Source organism: Melanerpes formicivorus, unplaced genomic scaffold (assembly GCF_026170545.1).
Source record: "Melanerpes formicivorus ecotype bairdi unplaced genomic scaffold, bMelFor1.0.p_v2 SCAF_16, whole genome shotgun sequence".
In the NCBI taxonomy this organism is placed as follows: Eukaryota; Metazoa; Chordata; class Aves; order Piciformes; family Picidae; genus Melanerpes; species Melanerpes formicivorus.
Window position 1 is genome coordinate 8,565,512 of NW_027142368.1, and position 21,102 is coordinate 8,586,613.

Below are 21,102 nucleotides of genomic sequence, written 5' to 3' on the forward strand. Positions count from 1 at the left end.
AAGTTATGATAGCTGTAAGCCTAAATTAAATAGTAGCTAGGAAACCTGAAAAAGCTTGTCACTACACCTCAGTTAACCTTGACTTACCTTTTAGTTTATGAATTGTTAAGGCATAGCCAAATACAACACAATGTGACTGCCTGTATTATGATCTGTCAGTTAAAACAGACAGAAGCATAATGGAAAGAGTAGTGTATAAACCATCTAAATACCCGAACCGGCATTCTCCCCAAACCTAACAACTCTCAATGACACTACAGGACAGATTTAAAAATTTAATTCTACTCCTCTTCTAGAGCAATACAAGCACAGCTAAACTATAGTCATAAAAGTTGCATCACCCATTATTACACTTACATCATGCTTTACAGAAGTCCAGAGAAGAGGACAACATCAATTTTTAACATCACTCTACACTTTGCTATTGAAAATGCAGAAGTTTTTTCCAACCTCAGTAACTGTGTAATTGTCTGTCAAATATCTTGTGATGCTACATTAAAACATTCTGGATAGAGAAAATATCTTTTGGTATACCTTGGCTGCATATTGCTCCAAAGCACTGATGGTATCTGGGTCAATGGCAGCGTCTCCGGTATGAAGACCTGCCACTGTGCCATCAGCTTGAATGGCTAAAATGGTATCTGACTGTGGCATCTGCACTGTGTGGTGAATGTAGGCAGTAGTTCCATCCTCCAGCTGGACTGCTTGCAATGCACTCTGGTCGTAACTGTCTGAGAAATAATATTACAGAATGTTATGAAAGAAAAGGAATAGCAATGTCTGCATATTACATGAGAAACCACTGCTGTTTAGGAAGCATCTACTGAAGTAATATATATATATATGTGTGGAATGTATGAGAAATATAACTATTTGTATATGAAAAATAGAAACACTTAAAATATTACTAAGAATAGCAGTGATATTTTTTTATTGAAGACAATGCCTCCCATAGCTTTACTTCTGCAGACTGACAAAAGTGCGAAACCTGTTTTACATTTGTCTAGCTTTACCAAGTTCTGCTGAACTCTGACATAATAAATCACACTTCAAAGAAAAAAAATTACCTTTTGAGGTGTGATGAATAAATGCTGTTGTTCCATCTTCCAGCTGAACTGCTTGCCCGTCTTCCAGACGCAAGCTGTCCCCTGTTCAGAAGAATTGCAACACTTCAACAATAGCTTGAAAAATCCATCAGTTGGAAAGGTGAAACATTACATATCTATGATCACAAAATATCTAGGATTTCAATATACCCAGGACCTCTTCACAACTGTTTCCACTGAAATAAGAAATCAAGCTATTATAATGACCTTTAATTACTTACTATCAATATTTTTCAGTAATAAATTATTTTAGAATACATTTCTTGTATTATTACACTTACTGCTTTTAGGCATGGGTACATGTTGAACATAAGCAGCAGAACCATCTTCTAATTGAATCACCTGGCCATCCATTAATTTACCATCTGAAACCCACAATAAGAATTCTTAAAAACCAGTCTGTATCACACATTGTAGTTTAAACACACAGTTGATACTTTCCAGACTGAAATATCACTAAAATATCACTGAGAAATAAGGTTTGGTAAAGGGTAAGCAAAGTATGACTACACAGAGGTTTTAAAATTCTGGGATTAGAAAAATAAATGGAAAAGGCCTGATGTCCTATCCAGTAGGCAGAATTGGGTTTGAAGTGTAAATTGCCCTTTAGTTTGACTTATGTTCTGCATTTGATATTTGCATCTTAGTAGTAGCAGAAATAAATATTTATTTTGTAGTGTTACTGTAATACCTATAATTGTCAGCTGGGATTGGAACATCATAATCATTGTATAGATTTTGCCTGACTTTGCAATCCAAAGACTTCTTGTCATTTACCTACCTTTAGAGTTGTGCTGTATGTAAGCAGTGGAGCCATCAGCAAGGGTAACTGCTTGCAAGCTTACACCTTCCATGTTTTCTAAGTTGTCACCATCTAGCAAGGAAAAAAGTTCATATTCACTATTACGAGCATCAAACCCTAAAGATCACGACTTAGCCACCTCTGTAAATGATTACATTCTCTTAAAGCACAATGATTTCAGAAAGAGAAGTAGGGAATACTTCCTGATTTTTGAACCTTGAACACATACAAGGGTGAGGGGTTTAGGCAAAATATTAATTTAATACATACTTCAATAGAAACTGATGTTGCAAAGTATAAAACAATAAAATTATAGTGAGAATAAAGAGAAGTTGTGTATTTCCTACTGGGCACATTTACACTGCTATTACATTAATAAAGAGATAATATCCTTTCAGAATTAGTGAACTTAATCAATCTTAGTTAACTAAGAATAATTTCCATTTGATTTTTCATTATGAAGCTCACATAGTTTATTCTGAGTTTTTCTGAATGTCAAGCAGAAAAGACACAATAATGTAGAGATATTTTAACCTGAAAGTTTACCTTGCACAGCTACAGCTTCTGTTAGACAGAGAGTCACATGCTGGGCCTCCATTCCTCCACCAGAAAATTCTGTCATTCCCTGAGAATCTCGATTTATCTGAGCTAATAACATTGTCTACCTAGAAAGAAAGTATTTACAAAACACAGAAAATTTAAATAAAGAACCAGAACTAGCTTAATTTGACTTTCATATAGCTGCTACAAATGTTTTATCTTCTTCATAAAGAAGCAGCAATGACTAAATGATTAACCTGGAAAACACTTTAGAGGAAAAAAAATTGAAATAGGTAAACTAAGCTGTTAGGAATTTTAGGAAGCAGTTACTAAATTGTATCAATCACACTTAGATTTCAGTTAAATATGAATTATTCAACCAATGTATAAAGAATAAGGGTGCTAATTAATGGTATCTTTTTAGCCCCAGATTAAAACAAGATGACAGTTCACACATGGTCACCCATGACAACAGCAGGACTTTAACTATATAGATGAAACATCCCTCTGGTGCCAGTAAGAGGTTTAGACTCACTCACTGGGAATTACACACTTCATCAGTAAGTCTGAATGATCAAGCTACTTCCCTAAGTACTTCCCTAAGCTGAATATTAAAAAAACAAAAACCACCACAAACAAAACAACCAGCCAAACAAACAAAAAAACCACCAACAACCAACCAAACCCCAAACACCAGAATAACTACCCCTCTTTGAAAATAACATAATATGATAAAATGTATTAATAAAACAGAAGGATAGTCATTTGTGAGTGACAGTCACAACTCTGCATGTATCTCATAGAACCAGATACTGGCATCCCTTTTGATACCGATTTTTTTTCACCTGGGCACTTTTTAATACAGGAGATTAAGAAGGCTATTCAATCTACTAATTTTCAGCAGAAAAATAGCCAGTGCAAAGAAGCCATCCAGGCTAAATTGCATTTATACTAGAAGTTTCTGAAGAAAACACAGTAGCTATATTTGCTTGGATGCCATAATCTAAGCGACGAATAACTGTATAAGGACATAAGAGATCCTGAGTTCAACTCCTTCCTCTGCCATCCCATTAGTCACTTAGGACTGAGAGCTTGCAGCAAGTTAAATTAAGTAATTATGGTATTAGATGCTAGTGGTACACAGAGGGTCTGCTAATACTGTTGTGTATTGTCTGCGTTTTCCATTCATTCATTTTTCAGGTCACCACATGGAAGCAGGCCATAAAGCAGCCAGACCACTTCACACACTGGAGAAGAAAGGCTCATCAACCACTGGTTTTAACTAGAGCTATAATCTGAAAGAATTCCAGCAGGGACTGCTTCTCAAAGGCCACTCTGCTCAAGTCTACTTTTGAGTATTCGCTCTCTTAGATAAAGTGTCTTTTAAGAAACTCCTAGCATCTTTAATACACTGCCTGCCTTTAAAATAGAAGAACATCTTTCCTCCAGAGTTTATGCCTCTTCTCTCAACTTTGAGGAAGCAGAGAGGAAGCTACTTAATACAGACACTGCGAAGTCAAACAGAGCAGAACCAACTGCTTCAGGGGTCAATGGCTATTTTGGAAGAAAAAGAAATCAAATGTACGATAAATTCAAAAGCCAAAAGAACAAAGGTATGTATTTAATAGTCATAGTGAACTGCTACACACAAAACAAAACTCACTGCTTTCCTCTCTTCCAGATTATTTGATCATATGCTACAACTCACACAGGTTGTGTTGCTGTTTTCTCCAACTCCTTCAAAATTACCCTTTCCAATACATCATTTTCTCAATCCTCTGTCATTCCATTAGCTTCTCATGCCCTCTTTAAAATACCAATTTCCTTCTTCAGCCAGTCCTACAATAGTACCAACTCTCTAGCACATCCTTTTTTTCCCCAAATATACTCCCAACCTTCGTTAAATTTATCTAAAACACTCTCATGTCCACACTTAACTCCTGCAACTAGGCAAGTCTTATCTTACTCTGGACTGTTCTATGTGACCATGACACTACTGTCTATCACGTTTCTCTCAAGACAGCTCATGTTCAGACACATCTTTGAAGTACATCCCCTGTCACGGCAGTTGTAGCACTAGGACACTCCCAAACAGCAAAACTCCAGCTTCCGCTCACTCTTTGGTGATGGAGCAATTTTGCTGCTACTCTTCCTGCAAGAAGGAGCACCCTCAGGCAAAAGCAGATGCGCTACTCACTTGCAGCATCTCCTTCATCAGTGCACAAGACAGGCTAAACAATCAGGGGCACCAGCTCTGAGGAAGAAGATGGGGAAAGAACTAAAGATGAAGCTGGCCTACATTGCAAAATTAGTCAGGCTACCACACAGATAATGCTGCTACAGTGTTGCTTTCTGGATTGTTTTGTTTGTTTTGGTGGGGGTGGTTATTTTGTTTGTGGGTTTTGTGTATTTTGTCTTTCTTTGAACATTTTTAGCTTTTGTTGTTACTTTTTTGGTTGGTTGTTTTTCTTTTTTGCAGCATGAATGGTCAAATACACACAGATTGCCAAGAGCAGTTATAGACTCTCTACCCTTGTAGACATTCAAAACTCAACTTGATACAGCCTTGGGCAACCTGGTCTAACCAGACCTCTCCTGATCAAGGCTAGACAGGATAAACTCAAGAGGTTCCCTCCAACTTGAACTGCCTTGTGATATCCAGTAATTTAATACACTTAAAACAGTATCACCATACTGTTGGTCTATCATCCACCCTGCAAATCTAGCCTCCTATCATACTTTCATTCACTTTGGGCTTTTTTTGACACTGGTTTGTTTTCAAACTTCTCTTCCCTTACCTCATCTTTAGTCACTCTCTTCCCTCCTTTGTTTTCTCCTTCCCCCCCCCAGCAAGCGTGTCTTCATTCTTCTTCTAATCCAAATCTCACCACCTTCTTTCCCTAATCCACCTCTTAACTTTTCTGTGCATCTGCATCTCTATGACTTTTCTTTAAACCTCTTGTCTGCAAGAACCTGGGAGAAAGATCTCCTTTATCCACTTCAAATATTGCACCTCATTAGTTAAAAATGGATGCTTTCAGGTGCTTTTCAGGAAAGTACATAAACCCTGGGGTGCAGCCTCCATGACTCCTCAACAGAATTGATGTGCATGTGTTCTGCTTAATCTCAAGAGCTCTCCTACAGAAAAGACAAGTACAGGCTTAGTCTTGAGATACTCACTGAAAACTTGAGACTTGACTTAGTGAACTCTTGCACATCTTCACAGATCACGCAGAAGTTGCAATTTCCAAAGGCACATTAATGAGGATATTAAAGACTTTCACAAGGACAATAACTCCTATTGCATTCCTAAATGATTAGTCACCAAAATACTCTTATGGCATTCATGCAGAGAAAGTACTACCATTCTTTAAGACGGTTAAAATACTTCCTATAAGAAGTATCAGCCTGAGACAGAGAAAGATCAGACAAAAATCTCTGAAATGAAAGCAGTGTTCTGATAGATGGAAAGAACAGCCACTTGCAAGAAATGCTGCTGAAATAAGCCTCAAAATTGCTAGTTACAAAGAAAAAGCAGCGAGTTAGTGATGCACACTGCTGGCTTCATTATGCTTTTTGACAAAAGCTGCACCAGTAACATAACCCCCCAGTGTAACACCAGCAAATAAAATATGCCATCCAGCCGGGTACATAGTGCAGGTTTTTATTAAAAGAAAACCAAATCACCACACTCAAAATTCTCCAAAAGGAAAAAACCCTTGAACTCAAGGATGCTTTAAATTCTGAACACTCAGAAGCCAGAAGAATGTGGGGTGAAGGGCAGGAGAATGCCTGGTTAAAAATACAGGATTTTTCCTTAAGACTTCATCACATTGCCAATCTAGAGAGCATCTCTTGTATTTCCATCTCCTGTATTTTCCCCTCCACTAATACATAAGCAAATGGAATCTTTTAGGTGCTGTCACTTGTTTTGGAGAAAAGATGTGCTGTTAAAAGAGGTTTTCTGTAAACTCCATCTAGCAACTGGGAGTCTCTGCTGAAAACTAGTAATTGAAGGACTAAGAAACAGCAGGTGGAATTTAGGCAGATGAAAAGCCCTTATAGAGGACATGCTGCCATGAAACAGAAAGTGGGGCTCTTGGGGCACTTGGAATTCCGTCAGCTGAGAGAACAGCTTGAGATGACTCCATGGAGTAGATAATATAACAAGTAACTGTTGGAAAATAGTATTTGCCATTTAAGGAATGATTATATTGCTGGACAGAGGAAAAGACAGGGAGTAACAGTAGCAGAAGCTCCTTAGACAAAAAAACATGTTTAGAGGATGATTAACAGGAAATGGAATAAAGTTTGCAATAGCAACCGTGGAAGAAAACCTAAGATTTATAAAATGCAATTCAGAATGTGCAGGAATAATGAACTGGAAAAGACAGGGAAAAAAGCTACTTTAGACATTCAGCAACTGTTCACGCTTCTTGTGCAGACAGCACTGAGAAATTTGAAATAACAACCATTTATTTCAGTTGTAAAGAAGTATCACTTTTATTTTTAATACATTTCTAAATAATATACAGAACCATTGTTATTTTGTAGAATTTACAAAACCAACACATGTGAAAAAAGAGTAACGGGAAACACAGAATGACACACGACACTGAAACTTTCATTAAGCAACTGTTGGAAACCCATTCCTGTTATTTGCCAAAGCTAGATCTCAGAGAATCTCAGAATCTCTTCAGAGTATGCCAGAACAGTAACAAAATTAAAGTTTTTCTGAATTAAATACTGGCTGTATTAGGGTCCTTAACAATGAATGATTGCAAGTATCAGTAATTTCCCCAAACCAGTCTGATTGGCAAACATTTCTGCAAAACCAAAAGTAGCAGCTCTATTTAACATTAACTAAATAATACATTTCAACTGATAAGTAATATGCATGACAGCCTTCTGCATCTCAGTGCAAAAAACACAGACTGGAAAACTGACAAGTCCAAAGATTTTTTTAAAACACCCAAGTATGTACCTTACAAATAACATTTGACAGCTGTAATCTCAGAAACAAACACAGAGCAGAACTAAGGCTTTTTCAAATATTTCTGCTCTCATATGTACCTGTATGGTATCTGTTCCAAAAATGAAATCTAGCTTCTGTGGATGGTTTGACCAAGTGTTTCAATATCTAAGACATGGATTTCTTTTTTCAACAGCCCTTACCTTTTCCCATATTTTGCCACTTCTCTAAAACATTGATTTCATGCTGCAATTAGTCAGACTGATTTTCAGTGAATAAACACAAGCAGCTACACAATATTAGGCATTTCTAAATTTCTACATGCTTTCTCCTACAATCTTATTTTACTCTATCTTTCCACTTTCTTGTAAAGCCAAATAAAGCAATTAAATAGCCATTTCTACACTATAAAAATGGAAACAAGAATGAAATATGGAACAAAACCCTCTACTAAAGAATCTGGTAACAACAGTATGATTCAGATAGAAGGGCAAGATATGCAATGTAATAGCAAAATACACTGTTTTCTAGAAGACAAAGAAGCCCTGCAAATTATGAACCACAGGCTCTAACCCTTACCCTGGAGAAGAACTTAATCAAGACTGACAGCACTGTCATCTGCATAATCATGATGTACACACTCTGAGTGACAGCACAGCTAACTTGCAGAGACTTGTGTTGCCCAAAGCAGAAGTCTGCAGTCAAACTCAAGGCTCCTTTTTACTCTTTTTGCAGCATTTTAATGTCTCTTTTCCACCAGAGATACATCCTGATAATGAAGCAGTTGAAGACTAATTCACTGCCACAGAGTTTGGTATCTCTTCAGAAATAGCATATAAAAATAAGACCAAATTTATCACTGCCACAACCAAGCATAACTCTTCTGACTTGAGTGTGAGCAGTGAGAACCACATGTAGCTTGACAGAATTACATTATGGCCCAGCAGTCTTCTTCCCCTGAAGTCAACACCATACATTGTTTGCATTGTGAATCCCACCTACAAATTGTGCATATTAAAAGTATTGTCAATGCTTGCATTTTATAAAGAAAGTAATTTAGTTAAGTTCAAACAAGGAATGCTTACTGATTCTTACACATAACACTGCAAGATTATGCATAGTGTACAGCCTCACACTGTGGGAGTGCTAAGGATGTGATGACTTTCAAATGTATGGCACTTTAGAGTGCAAGCAGATCTGAAAGCCACCCACCAAGACCTACACATGTGAAGACAACTCAGGTTGATCCCAAATATGACTGCTAACTTCAACTGTTTCTTAACACATTAGGGAAGAAATTACTGGTTAATAAATGAAGGTCAAAATAGTCAGTGTATTGTCAGCAGTGCTGACAGAAAGCTAATTAAACTTACGCTGCAGCTCCGAGACAAGCACCTTACCAGCAACGATCAATGCACTAACGAGACAGTTACCCTTAGTACACTGCTGTACAGATTTAGTACAAGAAAGGGCCATATAGTATGTAGCAAAACATCAAATTCAAGTAGGATGAAAACACCTATGCCTTACTGGGAACAGCTTGCAGGTGTATTGTGACAGAAACAATTCAAGTCACCTACCAAAACAAGTCAGAAAGTTTCTCTCAGCTCAGATGCTATTCCTTGCTCAATGTTAAAGACACATTTCTTCTCTCCTGGCCAAACTTGTATTACCAATGCTCAGGTATACCTTATTTTCTAAAACAAACAAACAAACACCCACCCACCAAAACCAAACCACAACCAAAACCCAATTAATTTCTTGATTGCCAACTGGTAATAAATTCCTTTTGTTTTAATAGAAAAAAAAAAAGGACACAACAACACTGTGCACACTAAAAATCTCTATGTTGAGCCTGAGATCAGAAAAAAGCTTGAAAAACTTAGAACAAAACAACCAACAACTTGACATATAATCTTTCAGCAGACATGTGAGATACAGCACTACATTTCATTCCAAGATTTTCCCCTTGGAAGTCACAGTAAGTCTAAAGGCATTTACTGAATGAACCTACATGTTTTTAAAACTACTGGCTTTTGGGATCTGTTACCATCGAGTATACATACATAAAATACTGCCTTTATAAAGCAAGCATCCAGATGACACATGTCAGAATTGCATTCAAATTACTCCAAGAAATGAACAGTTATGCCTTATCTGCACTAAGAGACAAAAAGATAGCTAACTGATGGACAACTTCAGGAAGCCACTTATTGCCTAAAACAGAGCCTCCATTTGTTTTAAATATAACAAGGAACATTTACTGAATACATAGAGACCAACTATTTTTAATCAGTATTTTTCTTAACTGTTCTGATTTCTAACTCTCTTATCAAGAAATCACAGAAGTATCTAATTTCCATCACCAAAACAGTTAATCGTGGCTGGGTCACTTCAAATCTGCTGAGACTGCCCACAAAACAGGGAATTCTAAGTGGGTTGTTTTATGTGCTTATGAGTTAATTAGTAATCTGCTAACTATGTTACAGATGTATCAGTATTAGCCAGGACATTTAACAGTGGTGTTTTAGTTTGTGCTTGTATTTCATGAATTAAACCAACAGCCTACTGAGTTGCCAACCTTTATCCTGAATTGCAAAAAAACCCCAGATTACAAGCATAAATTGGAAACCAGTAAAACTAATACATATAAAGGAACTCTGAGTAATACCATGTTAGCTAATAGTAATACCATGTCATGTAATAAAATACAGGCAAAACCAACTTACTTGCAAATGCAGACCCATCTTCCAATTCTAGAGAATTCTGTCATCAGAAATTAAGTCCAAGAGCATTAAGCAGGTAACACAATTTTCCTTTCAAAAAGTATACAGAGGAAAGTATTCAGCAGACAATAAAAGACAGCTTAAGGAAAGTGCGAAGTACTTTGCTCATGTAAGCACAAAGTAGTTCTAAGTGTTACTCTGATGTCAGCTAGCTGGAACTGCAAATTCCCTTCAAAACTGAGAATTTATTTACCAAGTGTTACCTTAGTGGAACAAAGTACAATCTTGTTATACAATTAAAAAAGCAGTATAACCCAGAAAGTATTAGCAGTCACTGGAAGTGTTCACTAATTTAGTCCAATTCTGGTTTTGAGCAACTGATTAACTATTCCTGGTGTGCAGAGCACAGATCAAGAGAACTAAACCCATATTCCTTCAGCAAATACAACTAAAAGCAAATCAAGATACAAGCTTAACTACAAGCAGAACTCCAGAAACCCCATGGTGCCATGATGGATGAATAAGGTTTCTTCCCTTTCCCTCCCCAAAAAACGTGGGGTCTTTGTGCCAAGGCGTAGGTCAGGTTCCTCCCTTAGTCTTCACTCCATCCTCAGAACATTATTTAAGAACACTTCAACTTAAAAAGAACTTGTGTTTCAGAGCTGAATTCTCAAATTCCAGAGAATGATCCATCTGTTAGGATCACAATCAACCTGAGGCATCCATAAGCTAAGCAGAAATCATCTTCCCATCATTTGAGATTCTTTTGTAGCACAAGGCACACCAAATTGGTGTTCTCTTTACCAGGTGAATCAATACCCTTGTAGCAGTGAAGAGATGAAAAATGAATGGCCCACCTATTCATGTAAAAGGCATGTTGTGAAGCTGTAGAAACATGCAAGAGCTATGACAATACAGAAGAAGAAAAAAAAGGCAGTGGCAAGGAAAGACAAAGGTTGGCCTGGGATGCTGTATTATGTACATAGGCACATCATAGGCAGAAGGAACTACAAAAGGTGTGAGAAGCAGAATTTATGGAGGTCATCAAGGATGAGAGCGAGCACACATCAAAATGCAGATGGGGAAAAAAGCAATGAAGTATTTGGTCTAGAAGAGTACCGAGACAAGTTAGGTCTTCTGTTCATTACAATGCTTGAAACTGGAAGAATTGCCCTGATTATCAGGAATGCATTGTTTACTTTCTGTGTGGAAACACACCCAAATGCATCCGAGCCCTATGCTTTAGAAAGCAAATAGTTTTACACTTGCCTGATAAAGACTCTTTAGAGTTTACTGTTTCTAAAACACTCCACCTATGCTGAACATCTTTTAACCCAAAACTCTGAAGGCCAAGACTTAAAACACAGCAGCAAGGAAAGATCACCATCCTGCACTCAAAATTAAGCCAAATTACAGCAATCCAGTTCAAAAAAGTGATCAGTTCAGCTTAAACCAAAATGCATGCGCTAAAGCAAATACATAATTCTGCAATTTATATATATATATATATAAAACGTTTGAAGGAAAGCCCAGATAAGACAGTGTGCTAAGAAACCATCATCACCATCAAACTCAAGCTGAACAACCTTCAGCCTAACCCCTCTGCAGATCCAGCAGAACTGCAGGTGACCAGGCAGCCCACACACTCGAAGCATAGTCGTGGGCAGGCAGTGTCAGCAGCAGTTTGCTGCTTAGACCTATTTGCAGCTAAACCTCCCACCCATTCCCTCCTCCTGGATAGCATAGGATGGCAAAACATGGCCCAGCGGCCGTCTGCTGAGCTGAAGCCATACATAACTTGAGTTATTCTAGTGATGCCTGATTTTGGCATCCGTTACCGGGGAATATTCATCACTTCATTATCACTGTGCCTGCCTTCTCTGAGAAAAGGGATTGCCAGCTCAAGCAGCAGTATTTTGATGCTTAAGCATCACATGCTACACAGGCAGAAAGACAGCGAAGACTGTGTAACTGTCTAGCTAAATAAAGTTTTACACTTCCTTAAGCATTTGCTCAAGCATCTAAGACACAATTGGCCTCCTCAGAGAGGATAGAAGAAATAGAACAGATTTCCTTACAATAAGAATTTTGACTTGAAATGCATTTTTCACAACTGTTTAAAATATTTTTTACATCTCATTTAACCTGCCATTTATTACTGAAGCTATTATATGTATTTGACTAAACATTACTGAGTTTTATTCTCTGCAGGGATTCAGATGAATAGCTTCTGACATATATGCAGTGTGAAATCCCTAGACTTTAATGTATGGAATACAAAACCAAAACAAATCACAAAGAGCAAACAAGCCATGGTACATGTTTATGCTATAATCTGCCATTTTAAAGCTGCATGCCAAGTACACAAAGAAGCTAAGATATACTACATGCACACTACTCTTGAAAAGCTACCAACTAAGGACAAATGAATGTGATTTTTCATGTACAATCACTTTGGTGGTGGTTGGAAAAGACCTCTGGAGATCACCTAATCCAACTCCTTCTCCTAAAGCAAACTGACCTAGAGCATTCCTCTAAGGTGTAACAGGTTTACAACATTCAAAGCAGAATCTTGAGAAAACAATTTGACAGAAGAAAACATCCTCTTTTAAAAACTGTAAGGTCAACATTTATGTATCACTGAAAACACTGCATTGTATAAAAGCACTGGCATTGCTCAGTGATTATATATCAAGTATAATTATTTGACAATTCAAAACCAACCCTTATGACATCTTATGCATATCTGGAGATGCTTAACCACAGGCTTGTTGTAACAAAATTTCACTTGCATGGAAGTCAGGTCATTTTTTCTTGTTGAACAAGCACACAAATAAAACATTATCAGACAATAAACACCACCACCCTTTTGTTTTATTGGAGGTATTTTTTCTAGAAAAGGAGCTTCCCGTTATCCTGTTCTATTATAAATTTCGGGAAGAAAAGCTGAAAGAAACAAGAAAGAACACAGCAGGATGTAAAATGCTTAAAATCCTTTTTCCTCAGTATTTTGACAAGTCGAATGAGATGAAATAGAAGATTTCACAAGCTCCGTGCAAAGACCTTCTCCTGTGTTAGAACGATAACAGCCGTGCTCAGGGCACTACCACATAAAAACGTTAAAAATTGTCAGCTTCGTGCAAGAAAAACGAATTTTTCCTCCCCAAACTCGCACATATCAAACCGCACGTTAGGCCGAAAGGGCTCCGAAGGCGAGTGTTTCAGTGCCGCTGGACAAGTTTGCCCTCCGTCAAAACAGAAATCATCCATTAAATGAAAAAACAAAATACAAAACAAACAAACAAAAAAACCCACAACAAATAAAACCCACAAAGACCAAAAAAAAAAGACAGCTCCCCTCCCAAAAAAAACCAACCCAATGCGTACAAATTAATTAACCCTCTGGTCTATCCATGTGGAGCGCCAGGTGCCCGGGGCGGGAGTAGGGCACTGCGCTGCAGAAGAGAACGGCACAGAGTGCACCGGGATCCCCCAGCCCGCAGCGCTGCTTGCCACCATCGGCCCCCTCCCTGCCCGCCGCCCGCGCAGAGAGTACGGCCGCCGCCAGCAGCCCCCGCCCGTGACGCAGCAGCTAACGGGCGCCCCCGGGCCCGCGAAGGGGCGGCCGTAGGGGGCACCGCCCGAGGAGCCCAGGGTCCCCCGAGGGCCGCAGCCGGTGCTCTGCCCCCGGCCCAGCGCGCCCCGCGGTGCAGGATGCCGGCGGGCAGGCCTGGAGAGAGGGGGAGGGGCCGGGCCGCGCAGAGCGAGCAGGCGGCGGAACGGCGGCTTTATTCATGTCGTTCGGTGCCGACGCTGCCCGGCTGCCCCCGTTCACCACCCCTTGCCGCCTCCCTGGGCGCGGTGCGGAGGGCGAGGCCTGGCGCGGCGGCCCGCCGCGGCAGCCCCAGCCGGAGATGGCGGTGGTTAGAATAAGGCACACTGGGTAAAAACACATTTATATACTAACCTCGCCGAGAAATTTTCCAACAATTCCTCCGTCCGACCACCATGCACCAGGACAGGAAACGGCCGCCTCAGCGCCCGCCCGCCTCAGCGCCGCCCCGAGCCTCACGGGTGGGCCTCGTTCTCCGCGCTACCGCCGCTCCCATTGGGTGCGCAGATCCCTGCGTCACCACCTCAGTTCACCATTGGCCGCCTCCAGGCCCAGCGCCAATGCCCATTGGCTAAACGCCCAGGGCCCCGCCCCGCAGCCTCATGGCGTCTCAGTTATGCTGGGTTCGGGGTTGCCGCCGTCGCCATTTTGTACCGCAGATAGCGATGCGCTTGTGCGTCAGCGGGGGAACGAGGGATATGGGCGCCATTTCCTTCACCGGGGAGAGTGCTAGGCGGCAGCGACACTCGGGGACATTGTGAATCTCTCGGTGGGAACCGCGAAGAGGAAGATGGGATCGTGGGAGGTAGGAGCAGCTCGCTGAGGCGGCTGCTCCTAACACTACAGCCGGCCCCCCGCTGTGGGGACAGAACAGCGCGGCCTGAGGAGGAAGGCCGGAGCTAGGCCGACGCGCAACAGCGGGAGTGACCCGCTCGCCAGGGACCTGCCCGCGGGCTTTAGAGTCGCCGGTGCGGCCCCCACGGTCAGCCCCGGCCCGGTCTGCAGGGAGCGGAGCGCCGCCGTCCCCGCGGAGGCGGGCGGGCCCGCGTGGCTCCCGTCTCTTGAGTAGGGAAGCGGAGGGAGGGAGGCCTTTGGAAAAGTGCCGGAGGGCAGTGCCCTTTGCGACGAGGCGCACGGGGCAGAGCGAGGACCCTGCCCTTACCCTATGCTCCAGGCCCGTTATCTTCCGCTGCCATGTCATCTGGGCTCTTCGGGATAAGGAGTCTGTTCTTAAAGCTATGCTGGGAAATGTTTACTCGTACGTGATTTTTAGGTGTAGAGGCGTCTGACAGCCCCAACACCAGCGCCCCGGGAATCCACTGCATAGTAAATGCTTTTACCAAAATAATGGAAACCCTGCATAATAGTTTATATTCTTGGGAGCCATACAACCAACCAAAAATAGCCCGAGAGAGCTAATCTGCCTTGTTTTAAAAAGTTTTTTTGTGTTTCTGAAGTGGAAGCTTTCCCCCAAACCACAAATGAGAGCCAGCATGTGATTTGCAACTCTGAAAGAGCCAAAATAAAATGTTGTTGTGGGTTTACTACCTCGATGTTGGTGGATCAGTACATTTTGTTTCTCAGATACTACAGCTCTGGCTCTTCCACTCTGAAGTGCTTTCTGGTGTAAGCATCAACAGATGAGGATTGTAAAAAGCAGAAATAGGCTAACTCTAGGTGGCTGTGGTGCCATTGATAATTGGTGCCACGCAAATCCATCCTCTCGATGTTCCTGGGAAAGGTCCCCTAGGGCACATGAAAGAGAAAAATCTAGCTCAAGGAACTCGAGCAGAATGGTGTCTCAGACTTTGCAAGCATTTCTCAAATTGTGACTGTGTTTTACTGTAGCATTCTGTTAAAGCTTCCACAGTGGACAGAGAAGTGCAGAAATTCTGTGTTCTTCCCAGCTATGTTTAAAAAAAACACCCACAAATGCACACTTCTGTGTGGGTTTTTCAGAGGCAGCATTCTGCCCCTGCTAATCACAATATATACACACCAGTGGATAAAAAGGTGTAGTGCAAGTCATGGAAAACAAGCAGCAAAGGTTGCAGCAGGATTACCTGAATGTGGCCACGTGGGTGAAAAAATCAGTAGGTAGACAGTGCTGAGTCTACTACTTACTTGGAACCCTGCCAATACCCCGGGAGCTTGCAGCACCCCCTGAGGAGCTGTCCCAGAAGCTGTACTGCTTGGAGCCATGAATGAGCATCAGTCCTCTTGCTGAAACTCAACAGAGAAGGTTGCAGCCTTACACTTTTCTGCTGAACACATTTAAGTACAAAGGGCTTACAGTTTCTGAGCAGCATCTCAAGGGAGTTACAGAGGGTTGAAAAAAACCGACAAAACCTCCAAAAAACCCATCAGGCTCAGGAAGTGAAAACCATTAGCAAGAAAAAGCACATACAAAGATGGAGAAGGAACTTAAATGGAAATGTGTAAAGATAAAAATACACTCAGAAGCTTCATGATGTTTCTACTCTTCAAGAAATAGTCCAAGAGGAAGAAATTGCCTTCAGAAAAATACAACTTGACCATGAAACTTCCTAGGCACAGTTAAGGCCATCTGCATGTTTATTGTTAGGTATTCCATAAATAATCCACAGAGTTCTTGAACCTTGCAGTAGTAATTCTAGGCTACAACAGATTTGAATCGAGTTTTGCTCTCAATTCTTTTTAAGATAGTAATTTTTTGTAAAAGGGTACTTACTCAATATGTGTAAGGTGTATGACATAAGCCTTTTGTATTTACCACAATAAAGAGAACTGTGCTTGAGCCTAGCAGTTCTGCTTGAAGAAAGAGAGAGAAAACCAGAAACCTTAGAGCTACATTAACTAGGACTTCCAAGTACAGCTACATTCAAAACACCACACTGAAATAAGTGAAGATAAGGATTTGCTTTAGATGTTTATTAATCCAAGGAGATCTTCCATAATAGAAAAAAAACCAAAAAAACCCAAAAAACCAGAGGCTTTAAATTTCTCAGCTCTTCCTTTAGAGTTGCATTATCCTTGAAAATAGAATGGATAATTGCAAGTTTCAGGAGGAAGATTTATTTGTAAATTTGACATAGGTGTATCACTGAAACTGATATATTGCATCACAAAATGCACTATCACCACCAACAACAATGCAAAATTGTTTTGCAATTTATATAAATACATTTCTTGGAGCAAAGGAAAGCAAAGTTCTAGATGCATTCTTAAAAAAAGATGCTCCTTGCTAACCAGTCTAGCAACACATAAAAGCACCCTTGAAGTAAGACTCTATTCCTCACACCAAGATAAAATTCTTCCCTTGACTTGTGGCTTGAAAAATGTTAACTGTTCCAGAAATGACAATGGCACTAAACAAGTGAGTTCCCTCTTTTGGTTTTTTTTGATCTCTCCTGCTTTGCATAATACAGCCTCCTCACTGCTGCTCTGCCATACTTTCTGCCATAGGGCAAAAAGTGTCTCATCTGTCCTAAAAAGTTATCTTACTTTTTGGGATACAGAACAAGATTAGCAGATACCCAACAAGCAGAAGTTCAGACATGATTTATGTCAAACTGGGCATTTTTCAAGGTCAAGGAAAGCACAGGAAAAGGCATGCTATTATTATGACTGTCACCTTTTTCTACAAAAATAAAACCTTGTTTAGAGATTATCTTGAGGCCAGAGTACACCTGCACGTGCTGGAGTTACACATTTAAAAACCCAAACAAATTAACAAAAAAAAAACAAAACGGGGGGGGTGGGGGGGATAAAAAGAAAAAAACAACCACAAACCAAAACAGTTCTGCTCTATGTACTTGGCCAGTCAGCTAAAGATTCAAAAGTACTACTGTGGTTCTCATACCACTACTATAATGGATACTCAGATTCAAGGCTTAATTTTCCAGGCTTTTTCACATAGGTGAAACATTCAGCCTTTAAGTCCACAATTTCCTTTTAAAGTATCCCTTTGGTATTCGGCTAGGGCAATGTGGCATTCTAGTCCTGGCTCAGTCTCTCACATTAGCACTCTGAACAGGTAAATGTACCTGCCAAAGGCAGGCCAGAGAGCAGTGACTGGGAAAACCCTTTACGCTGCCCAGAGAAGCGCTAGTTGTGGAGCAAATGGAAGGCAGAGCTGGTCAGCTCATCATGGAAACCCCAAACCACAAATTCCTGCTACTCTGCTGATGCAAAAAAACCACACCACACAAACCAATTTTCTGAAGACTGCATTTTGAGTATCATAATATATATATGTGCATTTCATTTTTACAGATATAAACTCAGTTTATTTTTAACCTGTATTTAAAATTTTGGAGGCTTACATTAAATTAAGGTAGCTTGTTTAATATCAATTGTAACAGCAGGTGACATTTGTATATAAAAACAGCCAAAAGAAAAAAAAAAAAAAAGAAAAAAAGAAAAAACCCCAACAAAACACAAATATTTGATTTAAAAGACCTGACACCAATGATCTCAAGGCAAGATCAAAACCCTATGGATTTTTATTTTTAGAGAACAAAAAAGGGGGCATTTAAGCCAACCCATTCACAGCATCTCCCTGCTGGCTTCTTCAAACAGTGGTTTTGATAGTGGTCCCAGAGGGAACTGTACTTTGCCTCTCCAGCTAAAATACTAGTTACTATAGCAACTTTGAAGGAAGAAAATTGTGGCTTCAAAAATGAAAGATTGGCAAAACTTCAAATACACTGTCTGGATCAGGCAGACAACAGCACACGCTAATGCTGGGAGTGCAAAAAGAGGGGGAATGAAATGCAGGAGTAGTGCACCTGCACTACCATGTGCTGGAAAAAGAGTATTTTGCAAAATTGGGAGAAACAATTGCATTAATGAATTATAGCCCAGATTAGCCCAATTAAATTGCTGTCTCTCTAATAGATTGCATATATAGATGTTTCGTTCACACACTTCAATAGACTCTTAAGAGCAAAACTTCACATGTTATGTACCTGCTTTAGAGAAGGTAACTTTTTCCTCTGTGCTTACAGTACATGTTTGTATCTAAATTTCACCTTGTACAGTGAGATCTTTAAGAAAAACAAAGGACATGGAGGGTGTTGCCTTTTTTTTTTTTTAGCAGCAATGAAATACCACTAACCCCTTTTTACATAACCGAATTCAAGTCACAACCAGAGGTGACTGCACCACAATGTCACCAGGTACAAAACTGCTAGTTCATTTTAAATTAATAACTTGAAATTATTTCCCCCAATACATCCCTTATTTTTTATTTTTATTTCTTATAAACAGCAAACATTTTGCTATTTTTGTACATAGGCTAGCAGGCTTGTTTCAATATGAAAGTGCTAATTCATTTACAGGTTTATCAGTTATGTAGTGCTACATTAAGTGTCCAATATTCTACATATGAACAATCTTGGTAAATGGAAATGATGAAGATTAAGTAAGGCTATCTGATTACCTTATCTTATTTACATTAAAAGAATAGACACCCAATAGAAAGGGAGAAAAGGGAAATAAACTGGGCAAATACTCATACCGCCACAGGTGTAAAAATTGTCTGCCTTCTAGCCTGTACTGTAAATGAGACATTTTTAATAGTCCTGCAGCCCATGCCTTTTATTTTTTTTTTCCTCAGAAAAAGAAAAGCTGCCTCCATGACATCCCCTCCTGACTTCCAAATTCCAAAGTGTGTCATTTGAAGCTTTAAATTCAGATTCTTCCTGTCTTCAAAAAAACCTCTGGTTTGCATTCCAGTATTAGGTTGCATGATCACATCCCAGTTCTGGGACTTTTGTCCAATCTATTTATCAATTAGTTTAGAGTGAGTTGTAGATAACATGAACCAGTTCTGGAACCACTATTGGGAGGAACACAAGCTCTTCACTACAATCACACAGTAGCAGGAAAAGTGATAATTCAATTCATTCCTGGGGCAGGGCCTCCAAAATTAAATGAAGTTGGCACAACTGGAGCATTGAATTTGTATCCTCCATGCTTTTCAATCATTTTGGATTCTAAAACAAAACAAAAAACAGAAGGAAGATATTTTAGCACATGCATAGGGTGGAAGACTGATTAAAGAGGTTGTGACTGACCATTTTGCATCTCTGAGATACAGGTTCAACCTGACCTTACCAAAGAGTGATCGGCACCCACAAAGTGGATTGATGATTTATTTCTGTTAACTTCTCTGTATTGTTACAACTATGCTTAGAAGAGTTTGTGTTTTAAAAATCTCACACTTCATCTTTTGGCTAGAGTGTATGATCTTCATATTCAGAAACAGGACTTGAATGAATGCTGGACTTTCTAAACTTGCTAACAGGCACCCAGTTCTTTCCAATTAGCACTGGTATTTGGTCAAATCAATGTAACATAGCACATGTACAAAAAAGCAGTACACAGGTATTAGGTAAGTTTTCAGTGTTCCTAACTCAGTAAGCAGAAATAACACTGAAACACACTTTTTAGTATGTGTGCATTTCCTCCCATACCCAAGCAGATGCATGGTTTAGTAACCTAAATGTTAAACTAGCATAATTCTGAACTACCAATATCACTTTCTAATTTCAACAAAACCTTTAGATCTTTAGGCATCTCATGTCCCCATATCCATAGTTAAGCTGTTTGGTTTTATTAGCTGCATATTCCATCCATCCAAAGATTACTGTGTAACTGTTTTTTCCAAGCTCTACATAGACAACTGAAAATCAGGTTGGTGAAGAGCAGAGAGAGAAATGTACATTTCCACCTACGTATTACTATCTAAGCATTTCTATATGAAAAGTGTAGTAAAGATAGATAGAAATACAAGCTAGATAATGCAGAAGAATGTTTATAGTATTTCCAACTCAAAATAGGAAGGCTTATTAATGTCTTGTTTACAGTCCAAGAGCTTTCTCCTACCTCAAAATAGTTGCAATCTCTCTCTGGGAATACAGGACAGCTTACATTATCTACAGGATCTGCATTTTGTCTCTATTTGTTTGAAAATAGGCCAGAAAAATGTTGCCATGACTGGTGAAGAACAGGGGAAGAATATGACCTGGGGAACATCACTTTGTTCCCTCCCAACTCCAACACAGTCAGAAGCTTATGGTAATTCTTTACTAAACTAAGGAAGATAATTCTACTAAAAATCCTTCTAGCAAGACATCCTCATGTGTAGGACATGCTCTAAATGTATTGGTACACTCTGATAATACACAGGAATTTCCTGGGAACTAGTTGCTGAATTAAACTTTATAGTCTGAACCTAACTTGTTCTATAAAGAAGCAGATGAAAAAAAAGATAATTTTCTTTTTTGTAAAAGGCACAACAGCATATCATTACATCAGTATGATGTCTAGGGCTTGACATGGGTCACAATGAAACTGTA

At 39.7% G+C, this 21,102-nt stretch overlaps 2 protein-coding genes across 4 annotated transcripts in view; both read right to left on the minus strand.

The window, feature by feature from the left end:
- The window catches only part of ZNF143 (zinc finger protein 143), a 31,733-nt gene extending 17,509 nt beyond the window's left edge, over positions 1 to 14,224 (minus strand). The window contains exons 1-7 of one of the 3 annotated variants that reach the window (XM_068148018.1): positions 14,114 to 14,224; positions 10,150 to 10,236; positions 2,455 to 2,573; positions 1,888 to 1,980; positions 1,388 to 1,471; positions 1,068 to 1,148; positions 535 to 731 (exon numbers count right to left, since the gene is read on the minus strand). In XM_068148018.1, the coding sequence (XP_068004119.1) occupies positions 535 to 731; positions 1,068 to 1,148; positions 1,388 to 1,471; positions 1,888 to 1,980; positions 2,455 to 2,566 (567 nt within the window). In that variant the 5' untranslated portion in view covers positions 2,567 to 2,573; positions 10,150 to 10,236; positions 14,114 to 14,224. The remainder of the gene's footprint in view (positions 1 to 534; positions 732 to 1,067; positions 1,149 to 1,387; positions 1,472 to 1,887; positions 1,981 to 2,454; positions 2,574 to 10,149; positions 10,237 to 14,113) is intronic. The other 2 variants (XM_068148017.1, XM_068148019.1) reach the window with 2 other exon arrangements.
- A 2,430-nt stretch (positions 14,225 to 16,654) lies between these two features.
- Positions 16,655 to 21,102, minus strand: part of IPO7 (importin 7) — a 33,897-nt gene continuing 29,449 nt past the window's right edge. The window contains exon 25 of the mRNA XM_068148020.1: positions 16,655 to 19,737. Coding sequence (XP_068004121.1) covers positions 19,640 to 19,737 — 98 coding nt within the window. The 3' untranslated portion in view covers positions 16,655 to 19,639. The remainder of the gene's footprint in view (positions 19,738 to 21,102) is intronic.